General features: G+C 33.2%; 3 protein-coding genes across 3 annotated transcripts in view; all 3 read left to right on the top strand.

Annotated features, from left to right (window-relative positions):
* Positions 1-21616, top strand: part of LOC129796209 (mitochondrial uncoupling protein Bmcp-like) — a 590308-nt gene that overhangs the window by 138909 nt on the left and 429783 nt on the right. The window lies entirely within an intron of this gene.
* LOC129796216 (proteasome subunit beta type-7-like) lies at positions 104-1259 on the top strand. The gene is made up of 3 exons (XM_055838000.1): positions 104-273; positions 349-528; positions 590-1259. Exons 1-3 carry the CDS (start codon positions 212-214, stop codon positions 1191-1193), a joined length of 846 nt encoding a protein of 281 aa, XP_055693975.1. The 5' UTR covers positions 104-211; the 3' UTR covers positions 1194-1259.
* On the top strand, positions 1617-19008 carry LOC129796219 (phosphatase Herzog). Its single transcript, XM_055838003.1, has 5 exons — positions 1617-2014; positions 11307-11548; positions 14093-14274; positions 16206-16359; positions 16447-19008. The coding sequence occupies exons 1-5, from the start codon at positions 1942-1944 to the stop codon at positions 16618-16620; spliced, it is 825 nt and encodes a 274-aa protein (XP_055693978.1). The 5' UTR covers positions 1617-1941; the 3' UTR covers positions 16621-19008.

Raw genomic sequence — 21616 nt, 5'->3', positions numbered from 1 at the left:
ATTTAAAAAAATTAAATTGACCAATTTTTCTGGCTGAAAATTATGCTGAAAACTTCTCACACATAAAGCATCAGATAACTTAATAGACGATGCGTTTGGCAATGAGAAAAACTTCAAAGTGGTTCGAATTCACAACTAAACAAAATTTGTGCTGCTTCATCGCTGAAAAAAGGGACTTTTTGAAAGTTTTAGTGCATTTTATTACCCTAAAATGACTACCGACATCGCCAGAGATATCCCCCAAAGTGGATTTAGCTTTGAAAATTGTCGCAGGTGAGTTTTTCCTTCCTTTATGCCATTTCCATTGCAAACTTGCACTGTCACCTAACCTCAAAATTCGCACCGCAGGAATAACTTTTTGCTCCAGAAGGGATTCCCAGCCCCAAAGGTGGTGAAAACGGGAACAACAATTGTGGGGATTATCTACAAAGATGGGGTAATTTTGGGTGCTGATACCCGAGCCACTGAGGGCCCGATTGTGGCTGATAAGAATTGCGAGAAGATTCACTATCTCGCCAAGAATATCTAGTAAGTTTTCCGGCAAAGACAATTTGAATGAATTAATCCAAGAAAAATGTTTTTTAACTAGTTGCTGCGGTGCAGGGACTGCTGCAGACACCGAAATGACGACCAAGACAATTGCTTCTCAGCTGGAGCTTCATCGTCTCCAGACTGGACGTGAAGTACCCGTTGTGGCGGCCAATTGTATGCTCAAGCAGATGCTATTCCGCTATCAGGGCTACATTAGTGCTGCCCTTGTTCTCGGTGGGGTGGACAGCACTGGGCCACGTATCTACTGCATCTATCCTCATGGATCTACGGATAAACTCCCCTATGCGACAATGGGATCGGGAAGTTTGGCTGCAATGTCGGTGTTTGAGTCTCGCTGGCGTCCAGATATGTCTGAAGAGGAGGGAAAGAAACTCGTGAGGGATGCAATTGCAGCCGGGGTCTTTAATGATCTCGGTTCGGGATCGAATGTAGATCTCTGCGTCATCCGGAAGGGCTCCACTGAGTACTTGCGAACATACGAAGAGGCCAATGAGAAAGGAGTGAGAAGTTTATCCTACAAGGCACCCGCTGGAACCACAAAGGTCCTCAAGGAGACTCTAACAAAGCTAGATATTGGGGAGACTGTTAGAATAACTGCTGGCCCATCTTCTGAGGGGGTTACCCCAATGGATACGGCTTAAATTTTCTTATATTCCCTTTTTTTTTTTCAATAAAATACTTTCATGGCACTTGAGGTTGCTAAATAATTTCGTTATTTTATTCAAAAAAAAGTTGATTGAAAACGGAATATTATAGAATTCCTTCAATTCCAATTCATTCATTACAAAAATCACCCCGACAACACTTCCTGACAAAACAATATGAGGGACTTTCTCCTTGACTCGTGACAGACATTTCATAGGATTCCAATTTGAACAAAAATTGAAGAGAAATCATTATCCTTTCCGTATTAAAGCAATAATTATATTAATTTTTCTTACGATTTCTGCCAGAAGTTAAAAAGTTCTTGCAAGAAAATATGAATAAGAATGGAAAAATTCCTTTGCATACATTTAGGAGTTTCTGACTTTTTCCATTTTACTTTCAGAAGAATTTTTTAGTGGGTTTGCTTACTAAACGTCAGTCAGAGCGAGCTTTTCCGACGAATTGTTGGACGAGCAGTACGTCACGGTGGGACGAAGAAGAAGAATAAAAATCTCGTCGTTTTATATTTTGCAAAATAAATTGAAGAATCGGTCGCAAAAGTGGTGTTGTCTTTTTTTTATGTTATTGTTCACGTTCCCAGTGTGGTGTTGTTGTGCAAAGAATAAAATAGACAAATTAGTTGCTGCCAGAGAGACAGTGAGAGGAAAGAAGAAAAGACGACGACAAAGTTGGGCGCAAACGGAGACTGCGAGAGGAAGGAAGGAAAAAAGCTTAAATGCTTAAATGGACGCGGCGGCTATAATTACGCAAGTTTCCCGCGAAGATGAGCAATTGAATGCATATCCCGTCGACAAAGGTAAATTGAGGTGTTAATATGTGAACAGATGGGCGCTTCGCTGTGGGCTCACTCCGTCGCGCCCCCATTGAAAACATCGACACATCTCGCGAGTGTGGTGGTGTGCGTGCGATTCATGCCCATGTGTGCGTTCTGCGAGCTATTTTGGTCGACTTCTCTGAGAGGAGAGATTCTTGTTTTTCCCAGCACACTGTGCCCCCCAATGTTGGGTGAACAAGTGTGTGACGGCTACATTGGTGCACCACCCTCGTGGAGTGGGCCCCCGTGTTTTGCGGGAAGGTGCCCCCGCCAAGTGGGGAATTCCACGCTGTGATGAAAAAAGTGTCGCTCCCACAAATGGCTGCTCACACACACCCACCAAGTCGCGAGACGCACACACACACACACACACACCCATACACCTGCTTGGACACACAGGGGTGCCCAAAAAGGTGTAAAAATAACAAAAATATACTTTTTTTACGGAAAAATGTAATTTTTGGGGCTCCTGGGAAATTCTGGAGGTGCTCCAAAGGTATCAGGGAGCTCTTTATAGTAAATTGAGACAGAAAAGCGGAATTTAAGGTTATTTTTTTTTACGGAAAACACATTTTTGGGGTTATGGGTGAATCTTGGCGTAGAAATGTAAACAATGACGTCATCATAGTGTTTTTTTTCTTTCACTTGCCATTTTTCTCTAACGAAACATCAGCGTAAATGTTTCATTCATAGAAATAAAAAAAAATGCGAAAATGACGTCATTGTTTACGTTTTTGAATAATTTTTTCCCAGTTGGGATCAGTAGAATGAATAAACTTCTTTTCTAATAGCAATTAGGTACATTTATAAATCCTATTGGAAGCCAATTGTAAACTGATTGAGGATTTTGCTGGCCAAAGTGGCCAATTCGACTTTTTCAATCGCCACAGAATTAAAATCTATTTAATATTTCGTGATAAAATTCTACATCTGTGTTTAGGGGAGTTTCATTACTTCAAGATCGTCGAAAAAACCTTGAAAAATATTTTCTTTTGAGAGAAAATGAAGGTCAAACGTTTAAGGTTAGAAACCTTGATCCTCCAGTGTTAATAAAGTTCCAATTTGTGAAATATCTAATTGGATTCTCCTTTAAGATTTGAGGGAGATTTTAGCCAAGAAAATTCCTAAAATATTTAAAATAAAATGAAATTTTTTAAATGATTTTGAATTCAATTTTCAAACGTTAAATTTAATGAACATTTTTGAGTGTTTCACTGATTTCTACTCACTATACCTAATCAATTTAAGATTGGTTTTTCTTATCGCATTATCTACCCATTTTTCAGATTACCTGTTTCCACCACAGCGTGGCTCTTATGCGGCTAATTTTGTGGTCATGGTCGAGATTTCTTTCTTGCAAAGAGACCTCAGATACAATGTAGTCAGGGCATTATGTAACCCCCTTCTAGTCTAATGGGAAAACCCTCCCATTGTAATTTTTCAATTTTCTATTCTTTCATTAACAATCTTTTACAATAAGGGGCACAGAGTATATTAGGAATTTTCTAAAGAGATGCGTTTTGGCACTGAATGAACTTTTTGCACGCAGCTGCGACAGAATGTCAGATTTGCCTCTGTGGCAGCCCAAGAGCGAATTATTTTCTTCAATTCCTCACCCGTGTTTGTCAACCTTGGAGACGATTGAATTGGTGGGGTAATATATGCTTTTTTATTCTCTCTCCACTTCTAATGCCCCGCCGTATATGCGAGCGATTGTGTGTGGAACGTGTGAAAATTTTCAACATTAAGCGATCTCATTCATATATGAGCCTGTGTGTATGGTGGAGCCCCCTTCCCAATACAATTGCGCCAATTGTATTTATTTTCAAACACCAAAGCTCAATGAATTAGGCAATTTTCTGCTTAAATTCCATCCACAATCTTTCTCCTATTGCACCCAGTCTTTACCATCTGATGGTATGATTTCTTTATTTTTAAGATCATTTAGAGGTTTTCCTTCAAATTTTCTTTAAAAATTAAAAAGATTCATTAAAAGAAATAAGTCCAGAAACAATTCTCGAAAACAAATCACTGCAAAAGGTAGAAATAAAAACCGAAAACTTGTCTAGAACAATGAAAAAAAAATGGTCCCTGAGCTTTTTTCCACGATATCTTATCGCAATAAATGGTCCTAGGAAGTCTTTATGGCACGTGATTAAATTTTTTTTATACTCTGCACGAAAATCGTGGTCTCAAAATGTGTGACATTGCGTAAAAAATGCAAATAAGGCACGAGAGAGTCAATTTCTGTACCTCTTTGCGCTCTTATTGCTGTGTATTTTATATAGTTGATGTATTTGCACGTACGAGACTTCTTTTGTATCAGTATTGTAGGAAACTCATTCCTAATTTATTAAAGACAAACACTAATTACAAATTATTCAGGATTGGTGTTTGTGTCTTGCAAATGGCATAGCTAGAGGGTATAAAGGATATCTAGGTTCCTTTAAGTTCAGGTACTGTAGGTTTCCCTTAGAAATTTTAATGAAAATTCGATTAAAATAAAAACTTAAAGATATTTTTTGAACGTTTATAAAATATGCCAAACTAGAATAAACGTCAAATCCTAGATAAGAAATGTCAAACGTTACATAGGAAATTTCAAACATTTTAGCTGAGTTTCTTTACATATTTTTAGACTCGTCAAACTCAAACGAATAAAAGTTGAAAGTCAAATGTATTAGTCAAATATTAGAAAGAAATTTTCAAACGTTAGAGAGAAAATGTCAAACGCTAGAAACAAATTGTATCAAAATCTAGTAATTTTAATTCAAGAAGCGTTTATATGGATTTACTTAAATTGATCTTAAAAAACTTTTGATTCCTCAGTCGTTTTTGTTAATCCTACATTTCCTTGAATCCAGATTTCTTAGTATGCTCCTGTTTTAATTAACCAATCGTACTTACCTGTGGTATTTTTAGCCATTTAGCCACTAGAAATCAACTAAAATTAAAACAAAGAAGATGAAATAAGATTTATATTGACTGACCAACAGCAAGTTCCTATAAAAAATATATTAAAATTCATAATTTATGATTTTTGTGAGTAATCATTGATTTCTTCATTGGTTAGACTATTTTTTCTCCCATCAAACAGCATCAAATTCATGAATGATTCAACAGTGTCAAAGAAAAAAAATTCCTCGCCGTTTTGGGTGACTCAAGGAGATGTTGGTATAATATTTTAGCTATAGGGGTGACAAATTCTGAGCCAAGAAGAAAGCAAAGAAAATATCTCTATACGCATCACAAAAGGGTATAAAGGATTAACATAAAATGGGTGAGATTTCTCTATTGGTTTGGGAGGGGTTAAAAGGAGAATTTTTGACGAGGAAAATAGAATCGAGTTGGTCAGAACGGAAGTGCTGTTGAATGGCCCAAAGAGATGTGGGGCGGGAGGGTTGTTTTCTCTGTGGTTTGAGAATAGGGTATGGATGGAGCTTGTCCCTCGCCTTTTGTATTCGTTAGTGAATCACAAGGACCACATCGCACACATATGAGTCACCCCCGCCGCCTTAGCATAGACGAAGAGATTAACAGGTTAGAGTGTGCCTATTGAACCATTTTCCACACTGCTGAATAATTTTCTAACCCTCCTCTAATGGTTTGGCGTCATTGAATTTACCTATAAAACCCCTTCACGGAATATTAATCTCTTCTAAAAATCGCTTCACTTCAATGTTGGTCAATTCTGTGATTTTCTCCTAATATTTACGTCCCATTTTCAATCAATAAAAATCAATAAATCTTACATTTCTCACCCCCTTGAAATATGCAAATTTAGGTCACAACGCTGTTCTCGCTAATGCATGGCTTTTGCGTTTGTGTAATTGAATTTTTATTGTTCTCCCCCATTGATACATCATGGAGAGAGCTTTTTTCCCCCCATTTCTCATTATTTGAGAGGAAACTCTTAATACTTTTTTTGTTCTTGTCCAGAAAATCAATTGAATTAAAAGAGAGAGAATGTGGTACACATATAGTTCCTTTTATCAGCACTCAAGTCTAAAATATAATTTTTTTTCCGTCTGAATGGAATGCTGCGAATAAAAAGGTGGACGTGATGGACTAAAAATAAAAAGAAAGAAAAAAACGGAGGGTTGATTTAAAAGTTCTTTCTGCTTTCTGAGAAATTAATACTACTGCTGTTAATCTAAAGAAGATGCGGGTAGAGAGGATGAGACACATAACTCGTATTGAAAATGTCTTCGGTTCGAATACAGATGTCGATTGTTTAAGAAGAATTTTTTTTTGAACTTTTTTGTCAACTTTTTTTTAAGTTTATACTGACTTTGCTAAATGCTCAAAGTGTATGCGTAAACTGTATTTAAATTAACTTTGCACAAAGGATTTATCAGCTTTTTGTGAATTTATCAGCAATTTAGGAAGCTAAAGTCTAAAATACAGATTCTTCTCCTTCTTTACATTATTAAACTTTGAAAATACTTCTCATGAAGGTTTCGGGAGATAAATTGATAAACAAAAATGTTGATTTCCTACAAATATGCGAAAGAATATCTCGTGAAACTCCCATTCTACTTCCGATTGTGTGATGTGCAAAAAAAAATGGGGAAATGAAAATTTCTCCCCGCATAAAACTCAATAAATTCACTATCAATGTCAAACATTGATTAGAATCCTGACATTCAATTGAATGGCTAATTCTAGACTCGATTGGGGCAAATAGTGTGACAGATATTGTCTTTTCATCACACTGAAAAGCTCATACAAAATGTGTGTGTGTGTGATGTGCTTGAGGCTCTGTGATGGGGGAAATTGGTAACAAATGAGGAGGAAAAATGGGAGAGAAGGTGAATGAAGGCGACAACGCGATTGATGGGTAAAAATAGCCCTCAATAGAAGCCGGGTGCTCTTCTATTTAGCAATTTATATACTCAAAAGAACTGAGAGAATGATGAATCCGGAGATGAGAGCATGAGACAAATTTTATCATCCACATGTCTCCGCACAAATCCCAAATGAAAATCTCTCTTTCTCTCGATGATGTAGCACCTTGGGTGAAATTTTTACACAATTTAATGAATCTAATTTTGGGTGGATCCCAATAGGAGGGACGATTGAGGAGACACTCCGCTGATTTGCGTCAATCTGTAGAAAATTTTCATCACTTTACTGCTTTAAAAAGAATAATAAATTTTGTAATAAAATGAGCTTATTTAATTTTAAGGATCCGTTGACAAAAATTCCAATGCAAGTCTTTTTAATACTGAGAAGTTGATAAAAGAAAAATATTTTGTAAGCCATTTTCACCACTTTAAGTGACGACAGTATGTAAAAAGCTTTCTGCTAATGCAAAATTTTTATATACAAAAAGTTAGTCAATAAAACTCTTCTCTATAAGATATAGGTACATAATATCAATCATTTAGAGCATCGTTTTTTTAAGCCATTAAACTTATTAAATCAATACCTATGCGAATCGTTAACAGCACGTAAAGCTATCTCACAATACAATCAAGGTGGAAGCTTTGGAAAATTCACAAATTGTGAACGTTAGTCGTAGAACTAGGGGTGGGGAAACTCTTGAGTTCTTGATCCTTTGACTTAGCCTTATACACACACCTTTAAAAAAAAAAAGAAAATAAAGGTTCATGAGAAAGGAACGACAGTTGATGTGAAAAATGAGAAAAATTCTTTGAAAAAGGAGAACAAAATTGAATGGGTGTCGGGAATGACAAATGTCGGTCAATTTGTGGAGAAGGAAAAAGGATATATGTGTGAAAGAATTCATTGGGAAATGGAGAGAGAATATATGAAGAAAAAAATCGCACTGAGGAATTTCAATTAATACAATACAAACACCTCGTCGTTTTTCCTCGGCAATGCGTGGGTGGGTGCGAGAGAAAAAAAATGTAAAGAAGTCGGAAACTCTTTCATCTTATTTGTCCTCATTTTCCTCCCACCTTTTCCAAAAAAAAAAAACAAAACGAAAAAAAATCTATTTATCCAGTATAAATATACTGTGAGGAGAGCTTTAGCACATTTGGGCGGATTTCTTCCTACAAGCTTTGTCACGTGAAATTTAACTTCTTATAAAATGCAGAAAAGTAAAAGACATACGACACACACAATTTTATCAATTAATTCACTTTTAGCAATGCGGATTACTGTTGACGTCAGAACAAGAAGGAGAAAAATACATTGAGTTGGTTTATACGAAACGAAAAAAAATCTTAATCTTGTGGTGGTGGACAATTTGCAACGTAAACCACACATTGTTCTATCTAATGGTGTGAGAATGCAAAGTGATGAAGCTCAAGAAGCAATTTAGAACTTCAAAGTATTTTCTTGACTTGAAATTTGTGATTCACATTGAATGTTGGGTGGAATGAAAAATGATAGAGAGAATAATAATCAATTATTTATTGAATGAAACGATCAAACAAACAGTGATGGCGATAGAAATGGAGATATCTTGTGAAATAAATATTGACTTTCTGTGAAAATCACAATGTGAAAATGATATTTTCCACTGTGTGCGTGCTCATGGCACACGCACAAATTGGCAAAAAGACAGAAATCTCCAAGAGGCACTCATATTGACAGGCTACAGAGCAGCCAAATAGTACATAATCTGTTCATATTAACTTTGCACCCAAGCTCCACCAAGTTAAGTAGATTCGGGGCAAGAAATTAATTATTTTGAAGCTAAATATTACATTTCAAAAAATTAAAAGAGGAATTTTTAAACGTAAAGAAATTTCGAACGTTAGAATGAAAGTTAAACGGAACAATAAACACTAAAGGTCGGAAAAAGCGTCAAAAGTTAGAAAAAAACACAAAATGTCAGAATAAGTGTCAAACGGAAGAATAAACACAAAATGTCAGAATAAGTGTCAAACGTAAGAATAAAATTTAAATGTCAGAATAAACGTCTTACGTAAGAATAAACACAAAATGTCAGAATAAGCGTCAAACGTTAGAATATCCACGAAACGTCAGATTAAGAAATGTCAAACATTATAAATGACTTGTCAAATATTTGAAAAAAGACGTTAAATTTTGAAAAAAGATATAAGACGTCAGAAAAAGAACATTAAACGTTATAAACGAAATCATTATGATTCCAAAATGAAAAGTTTTTATTTTTTGAAAAAGATCTTTTACAAAATAATAATAATTACATACATGGTTGAATAATTTTTTTTTTACTCCATCCCGTGCATTTTTCTCTGCTTCAATACTACCACAACATCCGCTTGCAATCAAAATTAATCTCTCCATCGCTCAGCACGTGCATGGGCGTTTTTTTTTGTATTAACTACGAATCCCCTGGGGGTGTTTTTGGCTCAAAAGGTATCACGGAAAGGGTATAGCCACAATTTTTGTGTCACAACCACTTACTCCACATCCTACTGACCACTAAACTGGAGCCACAGTGGCGGAAAGTGACCAAGGTCAGGTGGGTTTTTCTCACTCACTACTCATTCACAACACTACTCCGCATACTTTGAGTTGAATTGCGTAACAATTGAGCATCAAATTGTGCGAACCTGCGCCACTTGTTCTTCACAACTTCAACAAATTAATAAGCTCTTGCATATCTTGCCTTGAATTCCTCATGATACGAAGGATAGTTCATCATACAATGAACCATTGATCTATAATTGCCCATGACTAGTACTCTCTAATTCCAATCACCACAATACTAAAAGAGGGTGGTGTTTATGAGAAACTGTATCATCTGACGCCAAGGCATTGATGATAAGTCTCGGTTGTTGCTAAGATATTGAAAATTCCTTTCAACACATAACATGCATTTTTTTGTAAATCTTGTTTGACGGCATTTCATCTATTTTCCAGTTCACTCAAAATGTGTCTTTTTCCCTCCTAATAAATTCTTTAGAAATTCAAAAAAAAATTCTTCGCAGTAATCCTTAATAGACATTTTAAACATTTTTTTTATCATTGAAATGTGCCACTGAAATCTTCATTAGCATCATGGATATGGATGGCTAACTAATGCAATTAATTATAACAATTATTTCTATGGGTGGGCAACGCATGACGTGACATTTTAATTAGGCTGCAATCACTTTAAATTAACACTTTTGTGGTTTGATGATTCAGTTTGGACATTATACAGTGGTGAGGAAAAAAATTGAAACAAAACATTATTTTTGGGAATGAAACAAATAATTTAGAAAGGAGTTCATTCATTTTTATTATGTGAAAAGTTCTTGGTCAAAGAAATTCTTAATTGAAACAAGCCAAATCTACTGGGTAATATAAAGAGAATACATAAATAAAAGCTAAAGAATTTTCCCATTTACTACTCTGGAAAAAGCTGCACAAAATATAAGCCGACAAACGTAAACAATGACGTCACTTTTGTGATTTTTTGTTTGTTCTATATCATGCTAATCCTTTGTTGATGTTGTTTAACAATGTATTTTTGCATTAAATTCATAAAGAGAAAAAAAAACAATGGTGACGTCATTGTTTGCATTTTTAGGCAAATGAAGGAAGAAGCAATGTTTTCAGACTCAAATAAGGAAATCTCTAACGAGTTTCTATTCGTTTTTTTGTGGTTTTTATGCTCTACAAGATTATTCGTATCGTGATTAATTTCTGGAATGATAATTTAGTTTGATTAATTTCTCGGATAATGATTTTTCACATATGGAAACGAATAAACTCCTTTTGAATTACGAATTAAAAGATTTCTTTGTAAATTTTAATCAAAATTACCTTTACATCAGTTCAGTTTGTTTAGAATATGATTAGAATTTTGATTTAGAATTATCACTAAAGCGAGATGAAATACATGACTTGAATATTTTTCGCCCCACTGTAAATTATTAGTTAGCTGTTTATATGGGGATGTTGAGGGTGGTCCAACAATTGCTTTGCATCCAAAATGTTTTACATTTTGGCATTTTTCCATCACACACACACACACACACACACATAGTATCCATGGGATGTCAACTTGGTCATTTATAATTCAATTTTTGACCCCAATTTGCTGCTAGCTGGACTGGGCTGGTAGAGTTCTGGTGGGTTGTTTTATCTGGGTAATACCTATATTTTAAAATGAGACTGCTGGTGCACGATAAAGTGCATTAGTTTGCTCATTCATTTATGTATCGTATACAAATGGGGTTGTGGGAGATATTGAGGGAGTTTTGAATATCCCAACAGTTGTTTTATCATTCATGCGAACACAAAACAAGCATTTTATCCGATAAAATTTTAATACGTTGTCCTTGATCTAGGACAGAATTTTAACATAAAATCTTTATCTTTGCAGTTGAAAATGTTGATGATAGACTAAAGCCACCGAAGCGAGGATTCTTCCAGGCGATATTCTGTTGCTGGCGACGAGCACGGACGAAAAGTAATCAAAATGGGACACCAGTGGATGGATCAATTACACCGCCACCACTTCAGGGACCCCAGAAGTATTTGTTGCCACCGGTTCGGCATTCGGATATGCACAAAAAGTGCATGGTTATAGATTTAGATGAGACCCTAGTGCATAGCAGTTTTAAGGTAAATTTTATATACACAATATCAGCAAAATGAATCACCCTGACATTGAATTACTTCCCTCCATGTTTATATTTTGTGTTTGTGGTTTGTAATGTGTCTTTGTATGTGTGTTATGAGGCGATATGATATAATCTTGGGTATTTTAATATCAATTTCGTTGATTTATAGGTATAGAGTTGTAAATACATACAAAAGAGGTGGTTTTGAAAACTATATTATAGTTGCGAACTTTTTCAACTTAATAGAAAGAATCATAAATTTAAAATAAAAAAAAAATTATCACATTGAGTTGATGACTACTGAAGGTGAAGCAAAAAAAAATTGTCTTATCGGTCAGCTGAAGAAACGGAGAAAAAAATGAGAAAATGTTTGAAGATTTATGGATTAAATTGATAAGAAAGCTTTGTTTCCTTAAATATTCTAAAATGGGTTTAATTGCAAATTACTTATTCTGAGAAAAATTAACTTTAAAAAACTCACAAAAGATATTTTTCATCTTTCCTTTGTGTGCAATTTCACTTTTTCATCTCTATGCGTGATTTCTTCAGTTGATTGGTGTGTTGATAAATTGAGTTAAATGAATTAAATCCACTTTGGTGTGACCAAAAAAAAATGTTTTCAGTGACGCACTCAAAAGAACTCTAATCATATGTGTCACCTTATCATACGTTTTTTGTGTGGACTTCTCTTTGCCAAAAAAAAAAAGAGAAAAGAACGTGATTTGAATCTTGTTTTATTTCATTCTCTATTTGGGGACATTGTGGGTGGAGGAAGAATAATAAGTATAAAGAAGCAAATAAAAAAAAAGTCTTAAAGGAGGATGAGAAGGATAAAGAGGCAAACTGTTGCTTTACATCTGAATGTGAGATCATCGTGATGGATAAGAAAGAAAAGTGCTTGAACTTTTGGAGGGTGGATGATTCTTTTCCTCCCGCAGCTTGTTTACAAAATTCCATAATTTTCTTTAAAAGAGAAAGACAGAGAGAGATGATGATGATTCAGTCCAGTGAACTCAATTCTCTTGATGGATCGTATATACATATATTATAAGATGTACTTTAGTATGAAATGTACAATATCTTCTTGTATCATTGTGCTTTGGGTTTTAAAGAAGTCAAAACATACACAAGCACACAATATGGATGGAAATGTGAATATAAGAAGGGAAATGGGCAATTGAGAGGAGTGAAAGAAGATTATCTATTTGGAGGGCAAATCGTGCGTCAATCACTTTAAATTAAATGCGATTCACTCGCATTTTCTATACTAACTCTTTGTACATTTGTGTTGTGAATCATTGTAAAAGAAGTAATTATATTATGGGCATCATCAGAAGACATGGTCCGAAAGTTTTTATTGTATGGTATAATGCAAGAAGTGAGTGGATAATCGAATAAAATCAATATAATATGGAGGGATTAGTGACCAATGAGGCTCGCTGTAATAAAGTGAAATTGTGCATTTGTAAGACTTTCGTGTCACATCACCGGAAGTCCAAAATGCACAAGGTGAGCCAATAATTGTGAGTTGAGTACCCAAAGAAGGGAATGAATGTGTACTGGTTGTGTATTTGATAGTTAGAGGATGTTTCATGATAAACGAGAAATTAAATAAATTAATAAACTTCTCAAGACATTAATAAAAATTCCAATAACCTTCAATTTTATTAGGAGAGGTGATAACACGGGAGCTAGCTATTTTGAAATACCTCTTTTTTCTATTTATGCGACGTTTCGGAGATTTTTTCTTCTTCATCAGGCATTAATAATTAGGGATCTTTCGGTTAATTTATTGATGACAATAAGCCAATACAATAAATGAACAATAAATTGACCGAAAGGTCTCAAAGGAGATCAGGAGAACGCCTTGATGGATTTTAGTGAATATTTTTTAAAGTAAAATGATAATTCTACTTTTAATTCTGATGAAATTTGAGCCAAGTATAACTTATAAAAATTAAATGGTCAACAAAAATGGTAAAAGAGTACCACGAGACCGATCGAAATGATTTTTTTTTTAAGTTAGAGGGCATGATTTGCTACCATTTGAATCCGAGTTTGTTCAAATCGGTCAACCACAGGCTGAGACATAGTCAAAAGTGTATTTTTTCACTATGGTTGATTAGAATGGCTGTCACGACTGAACCGCTTAATCGATTATTAAAAATTTACCAGATTTGGAAAGGGAATTAAATTACCTTTCCAACGACAATCTATTCATCAAAATCGGTGGACTAGCTGCCGAGATGCAAGAGGTCAAAATGAAAATTTGTGAAAAAATACTTTTGCCTAGGTTTACAAAAATGGCTGCCAAGAAAAAACGGGTAAACCGATTTTCAAAAATTTACCAGTTTTGGTATGGTGAGAAATGTACCTTTCCAAAACTGGTAAATTTTTGAAAATTGGTTAACCACAAGTGGAGATACAGCTACTTGAAATTTGCCTTCAAAAATACGCCATTTTTGCTTGATTGAAATTTTTATTTGATAAAGTAGGTACCTAAATTAGTTTAACGAGATTTTTTTTAATTTTTGTATTGTTGCAGCCTATCCCAAATGCAGATTTCATTGTACCAGTGGAAATTGATGGGACTGTCCATCAAGTTTATGTTCTCAAGAGGCCACATGTTGATGAGTTTCTCAAGAAGATGGGTGAACTCTATGAGTGTGTCCTTTTTACAGCATCACTGGCAAAGTATGCCGATCCAGTGGCGGATTTGCTGGACAAGTAAGTTTTCATTTTTTTTTACATTTCATTCATTTTTTTTTAAATTAAAAGAAAAAAAAGAAAAAGAAGTGCAGAGAGATTATCATGACTGATGGATTAGTTTGTGGGCACCTGCGGAACAAAAAAAAAAGAGAAGAAAACCTGCAATGCAGTGATGGCTTTTGCCCTTTTACTCTTTTTACTTCCTGCATGAATGAAAATTTCGTTTTACTTTCAATGCTGTCCTAAAAATAATTTCCGGATGGAGGTAGTAGATTGTATTTCTGGAAATTCTCATTACAAAGTAGACAAGCAATTGCGCCTGCAAACAGTACGTGTGTGTGGGGGCTCGTCTAAATTCAACAAAGAGTGGGTTGTTAGAAAGATGAAAAGCGGGTTAAAGAAACACTTGAGATTGTTCTTTCGTTTTGTTTGTATTAATTGACTTTTTTAAAGGAAATTTTTAGGATACAACATTCACATCAAAAGGAAAAAGATGATAATAATTTTGAAACATTTTATTTGAGGATCTCATAAAGATTTCTTGCTTTTAAGTTCTACGAAGCAAAAGTGTTGAACTCAATAAAAATGAAAAAAAAACGTTATTTTATCTAGTTCAAATTGCTTGGCATTGGCAATGAGTTAACATGTGAATACGTATAAAATTGTAATTTAAAAAAATGTGAAAAATATTAAATTTAGCATAAATTGACCGTTTAATTGTGATTTAACACTTAATGACGTCTTTTGTATAATTTTCTGTGTGAATTTTTACAATCAATTACAATCGCTCTCAAAGTATTTAATCAAGCATTAATGTTTGAAAATCTCATGACTTTTGTAATTAAGTTATACCACAGCATGTGCCCCTTGAAGCATATGACTTGTGGAAATAAAAAAAGAAAGAGTTTTTCTTAATGGATAAGCATTAGAATATTTTTTATTATTGTTATAGGTGAACCTCGATAACTTTTCTTAATGGGAGGGGCCCATAAAAATTTTCTAGTGCGTTTTTCTTTTTCACTTCATTGATAATTAATTTTTTTTTTTACGCACTGTTTTGCAACTTTATTTACAATCTGTCATCATGTTAGGAGACATTCAGTAAATTTCATCACATAGAATAACACATCACGGAGTAGGGTAAGCACGAAGAGTCAAACAGCCACTGCTGTCCAAACTCAAAAAGGGGGCACTCATAAAGCCTCAATAGCTCTAATTATCCTCAGGCCATCTCGTAGGAAGGTCCAAGGGATCCGCACGCTTCAGGCGTCTGAATCTCTTCACAAGTGGCAGGCGTGATGCCAAAACATTCGGGTGGTTTTCAAGTTTAGAAATATATCGAGGGGAAAGCTTGGATATCTGCTCTTTATAATTAAATTTAATTCCGGAGTTTTTATTACCGGAAAATTTTTATAGGTAATTAGGCTTTTTTCCTTAAGCTTTCGGCCATGCTGGGAGTCTTCTTCAGTACTTTCAGAAATTTATTTATATTTTTATTTAAATTGAGTGAGTATCGAAAATAAAAAAAAATAATAAAATCAGGTTCAGGAAAATTAGATTTTTGTTCAAAGCTCAGTTCAAATTATTTTACTTTATTGCCAACGTTTCGGACAAATATGTGTCCCTCTTCAAGGCGTTAAGTTAATCAAAAAAACACGTCACAAAACAAATTTCTACATTCACAAAAAAATTGTCTTTTCACACCCAATGGCGCGGGGGCTAATCGACACTTTGGCTATAAAGTAAAATATGTTGTATTGAACTTTAACCAAAAATCTGACTTTCTTTCACCTTATCTTCAAATACGGAATATAGTTACTGAGGATGTTTCCCAACGAAGCTGAAAGCTCTGGAAAAACGTATAGTTTTGTCTCTGAATAAGAATTTATTTTAATAATTTTTTGGCTGCAAATTAAACATTCATTCCCAAATTTCCTTCGTTCAAACAGATGGAGCGTCTTTCGTGCGAGACTCTTTAGAGAATCATGTGTCTACCATCGGGGCAATTATGTAAAAGACTTGAATAAGTTGGGGAGAGATTTGCAAAAGATTGTTATTGTTGATAACTCACCTGCAAGCTATATCTTCCATCCGGACAATGCGGTAAGTTTTTCTTCTACTTTTTTTTTCTAACACTAAATACATTTTTTCCATTCTTATGTATTTATTTTATTTTGTTTGGCCGATTAGGTGCCAGTAAAGTCCTGGTTTGACGACGTCACGGACTCAGAATTGCTCGATTTAATACCACTTTTTGAGAAATTGAGCAAAGTTGAATCCGTTTATAGTGTATTGTGCAATTCAAATCAACCCATTTTGCAAACGGGAAGTCCGCCCAGCATAAATGATGTGAATAACACGTAACAGTGGGAATATTATTTTATTAACATTTAAAAAAACATACAACAAAAAAAATGCAAAATGATCAACACATGTCAAGGAGAAAAGTTTTAACAAAAGATGAAAAATTAAGAAATGAAATTAGATAAAAAATGGACGTACTCTGCATAGAAAGACATCTTCAATGCTTCATTTTTTTTTCATTTAAACATAATCTTTAAAAAAAAACAAAATAATATAAATTTTTCTTTTCTTTTGAAGAAGAAAATAAATGAAATCTATGCAGGGCCATGGAAGGAAAAAGAAATGATTTTTAAACAAAAAAAATATGATTAGTTTTTAGTGTTATTTTATTAGTGTATGAAAAAATACAGAAATTAATCAAAGGGAAATCTATAAAGATTCGCAATTGGGGGTATGTTTGTGGGAGAATTAAGAGAAACAAAGGAAATTGTGTGTATGTCGTGTAAAATTTGTATTTTATCTATGTGGATAAAATTATTTTTTTCCAAACGAATGAGTGAGGTGAAAAATAAAGGAGGAGTTAATATGAATACAGAAGAAGTGTTAAATGAATGTTCTTTTTATCAATGAAAGAAAGTAAGACTGTGTGTGAAATGATGTAAAATATTTTATGTAATTATAATTAAAAAAAAAAAGAAAAAAATTTCTGTTTTCAATTTTTCATGAAATGCATTAAAAATGATTTATTTTAGTGCGTGGTGTAAAAATCGTGAGTGCAAAAAAACAGATAAAATTAAGTTAATGTATAACCCGTAGAAATGTATACCAGTAGTAGAAAAAAAAATCTAATTTAATAAGAAGACATTTTGGCACACACTTCATTTTTTATAGAAAAAAAAACGAAATAATATTTATCAGTTAAAGTTTATGTTTTTTCTTTCGTTTTATTAGAGATTTCCAATTCAGAAAAATTTTCTGTTGATACCAACACAATTCTGTAGTAAATTTCATTGTTTTTTTTATTCTTATTTACAATATAGAAGCTCTTAAATGAAAAGATAGTCTTTTCTTTAAGTTAGGTGCTATCTGAATTTATAGTTATTTGGGGGGAATTCTTTCATTGATTTTAACCATGGAAGGATGCGATTATTGGTAGGTAATGGAAATCATCCCGTAAGAAATTTATTTCCTCTGAAAAAGTTTTCATTTTCACCACAAAATTTTCTTGAAAGAAAAAAAAAGAACTGGTGGTGTTAAGTACTGAGATTCGAACCCAATGAATTAAGGTTATAAAGCTAGTATTTTACCTATTGTACCAAAATATTTTTCTTTCCAATACAATGGGTTTTACTATGATTGAAATTGTATTTTAGATAAAAGGGCAATTGGGATGCTTTTATAAATAAAAAAAATAGTGCTGCAAATGAACCAGATAGCAGCACTTATATCCACAATTGAAAAAAAAGAATTATAGTTTTTTTTATCAATTTTCTCGACAAAGATTAACTCAAAGGTAAGACACTATTTTCGTCTTATATTAAATTTGAACTGTACCACCCATTAGCACTCAGTTGTCCTTCTTTCTTTACGACCTCAGTGATTTTACGTTAAATGTTAACCTGCTCAAAAGTTAGATTCTTTTAAAACGGTAGGGATGACTGCGGTAGTAAACGTTCAAACAATTCTCATAACTTCTCTTTTCCGCAATATCCATGCCTTAAGTCCTTATCCTTGAAGAATTACAAAAGAAAACTTTTATATAATTCACCAATTAACCGTTTTGCGAAATTTTGCTTTTCATTTGTTTGAATCTACTTCTTTTACAGGGCAGAGAAAGCTCTATAAAAATTACCATAAAAGGGTTAAGTAAATTGTTTTTCTCAAATAAATTTCAGAAAATAATAAATTAAACATTCAACAAAGAATAATTTTACTTTCTATTCAATTGTGAGCTTCTAAATAATTTTGTTTTATAAATACAGAGAGAACAGTATTATTTAATTTTTATAGAATTCAATTTATATTTTTTTTTTTACAAAACAAACATCTATTTAAATAAACAAACATTCATCACACTGACAGAACTAAATAAAAAAGTAAACAAAAAGAAAACAATTAGAACATGAATAAAAAAATAGAAAGTAATCCATCATGAAATCCGAGGGATTTTTGAGAAAATAGAAAAAAAGAAAAAATAAATAAAATGGACCACAAATTAATTTTCAGAGAGACCATATAAATAGTGGAAATAGTTTATATAATATAATAAAGGAAAACAAGGGAAAAAAATTGCTGATAGAAATTCAATTTTTAAAAAGAACGAACTGAATTTGTATTTTTATACAACTTGAAAAAAAGAAGGATGCAACAGTTTTACTACAAAAAGTATATATTTAAATTATATAAGAAAAAAAAAAGAATAAAAATCACGTAGTAATAGAAGAAAAAGTAATTTAAAAAATAGAGAAAAACAATTATCTAGAAGACAGAGATGCGTATATAATTTTCTTTTTTTAAATCTTTACCATGGAAAATAAAAGGAAGGAAAGAAAATGCAGCGAGGAACAAATTAATAGAGAACGTGTGTGTGTGAGAGAGAAAGAAAAATGTCCTTTTTGTGCCAATTTTAAATGAAAAAAAAAATGCCTTGGAATTGGTGTGGTGGATGAAAAGTTAATCAGCAAAAAGAAAAAAAATCGAAGTTTTGCTCAGCGTAGAAAGTAAGAAAATATTCTTTCTTCATATTACCGTATTTAGTGTTATATTTATGATGGTATTTCGAAAGAAGGATGTTATGCAATCTTCCTTGTGTTAACCCATTTTTTTCTACTACACGTTTTGCTTCTTTGAATCAATTTATCGGGGAAGTTTATTTAATTTTTTTTTACTTTACGCAGTGATGGAAGTATTTTCCTTATTTTATGGAGTGAAAAGTAAAACATAAATGAGAGGAAAGTCAATCATAACGCGTCCAGTTATAAGAGTTGGTGTCCCACAACGTGTAGAAGTTTGTTTATGCGTTGTAATACTATTTGCGAGTTGTATTAGTAGGCAAAGGTGATTTTTTTTGTGAACTTCAGTAATTTGATGCAAAAAATGGTTATATCTCTGGTTCTATAAGGCCTACAGAAATTTCTTGACTAGTTATGGAAAGGTATTGAAATAAGCTATAATCTGACATATGTTTCGATACATTTCAAGGTGACCTCTAGAACACAAAATGGCGGATTTTTGTTTCACCAAAACAGTTTTTGGCATTTTTTGTCTCGAAGGAATGGTTCTAGAGGTTTCTGATGTTATAGAAAGTTGTAGAGAATTGCAAAACCTTTAATTTGATACTAAGATGAGCAAAATCGGACAAGCCGTTCAAGAGATATGGCTCTCAGAACTTTTCAAATTCAAGAATTTTTCAAATGGCTATATCTTCTAAACGGCGACATAGATTTTCTTCATTTTTGGACTGGTACAAGATTATTAGTTCTGCTACAACATATCAAAATTTAAAAGATTTGCCTAATGGGGATTCGGAGATATTGCCCCTTAAAGTTAGGCAATTTTTGTTTTTGATTTTAGCGCCTCTTGCGGATGTTTTTGGAACTTGGAATGTGCTAGACAGTTGTAGGGCTTCGCAATACCTTTCATTTGATACCAAGATGATCAAAATCGGTCAAGCCGTTCTCGAGTTATATCGAAAAAACACTTTTTGCTTTAGGCCGCCATATTTGCTAAACCGCTTGACCGATTTTCAAGTATGAATTGTCGATGAAAACGTCTCACTGAGCTCTACAACATACTAAAATTTCAGATCTCTAGCTGTAAGGGAAGTGGTTGACGGTAGTTCAAAATGGCGGATGGCGGCCATCTTGGATTTTGAAAATGCCAAAAAATGAAATTTTACACCCACATTTCTATAGAAAACTTCAAACCGGAAGTCTCTATCTGTTACCGTTCTCGAGCTATAAGGCAAAGTTTGGACCACCGGCAGGCCGGCCGGATCAAAAATTTTCCACCACCATTTTCGTAATGTGGGATGTCTAAAACGTGCTCATACCAAGTTTGAGCCCGATCTGAGGTGGTCGGAAAATCCGACGATTACAATACTTGGTGTTGGCCACGAAGTGGAACACCAACTAATATTTGAGAAAATTAAAGGATTTTTTTTGAAAAACTTTCAAACTTATTGTGAGTGAATTTCTTATTTGAAAACTTGTTTTTTTTTAACCTATCTTTAAGACTACTAAAGTTAAAAGACGAAAAATCCTAATCTTAAGTATTTTTCCAAAATCGGGATAATTTTTAATTTATTTGAATTTTTTATATACTTAATTAAAGACCTTTTGTTGGAGCTAAGTAAGGTAGTTTTTGACATGATTGGGGTTTTCGCCCTAACTTAACCTCACTTATAACTTCTTTGTGTAAACAAAACATTTTTTACATTTCTATAAAATTATTTTTTTCTTAAAAAATACGTTAAAATTTAAAAAAAAAACTACGAAATATATATTTTTTTATATTGTCAGGAAAATAAAAATAAAACATTCTCAGATATTTTCTCCTTTCAATAAAATGTGAAAATACTTTTTCGTCACTGTTGTAATGTATAATATTATATTTTATTATATTATAAAATATACGTAAAATTAAGTAATGTAATTTATATAGTAATATATATTTCGTAAATGAATAGATATATTAAAAAATCTATGTAAGTCCATTTTATTGAAGTATGAAAATGAGGGAGGAATCATTGAATGATTTGGTCCACATAATTTTTGAAAATTATTTATAATAGGTACATAGCTATATACCTAAATGAACAAAAGAGAGGAACGATTTTTTTCTCTACGTGGAAGGGAAGATCCAAGAAAGACAGCAAAAAGGATTAAATAGTAAAGTAAAGAAAAGGAATAATATGGGAATTTGAGTGAAAATAGAAATTAACAAAAGATTTCAAGAATAATTTCTTCTTTTTAATTTTTCTTTCTTATTTTTCTTTAATCAAAAGAAAAATCACCAAATACAACAAAAAGCAAAAGCAATATAATTGTTGTTGAAA

The sequence above is a fragment of the Lutzomyia longipalpis genome, chromosome 4 (assembly GCF_024334085.1).
Source record: "Lutzomyia longipalpis isolate SR_M1_2022 chromosome 4, ASM2433408v1".
Taxonomy (NCBI): domain Eukaryota; kingdom Metazoa; phylum Arthropoda; class Insecta; order Diptera; family Psychodidae; genus Lutzomyia; species Lutzomyia longipalpis.
The sequence above is the reverse complement of the archived record's forward strand: the minus strand, read 5'-3'. Positions and strand labels throughout refer to the sequence as shown.

Bases quoted from the DNA above. Each gene is read 5' to 3' on its own strand.
- LOC129796216 (XM_055838000.1), top strand. From the start codon at position 212: ATGACTACCGACATCGCCAGAGATATCCCCCAAAGTGGATTTAGCTTT. The intron at 274-348 runs GTGAGTTTTTCC...TTCGCACCGCAG, and splicing joins AGCTTTGAAAATTGTCGCAG to GAATAACTTTTTGCTCCAGA. The intron at 529-589 runs GTAAGTTTTCCG...TTTTTTAACTAG, and splicing joins TATCTCGCCAAGAATATCTA to TTGCTGCGGTGCAGGGACTG.
- LOC129796219 (XM_055838003.1), top strand. From the start codon at position 1,942: ATGGACGCGGCGGCTATAATTACGCAAGTTTCCCGCGAAGATGAGCAA. The intron at 2,015-11,306 runs GTAAATTGAGGT...TTATCTTTGCAG, and splicing joins TGCATATCCCGTCGACAAAG to TTGAAAATGTTGATGATAGA. The intron at 16,360-16,446 runs GTAAGTTTTTCT...TTGGCCGATTAG, and splicing joins TCTTCCATCCGGACAATGCG to GTGCCAGTAAAGTCCTGGTT.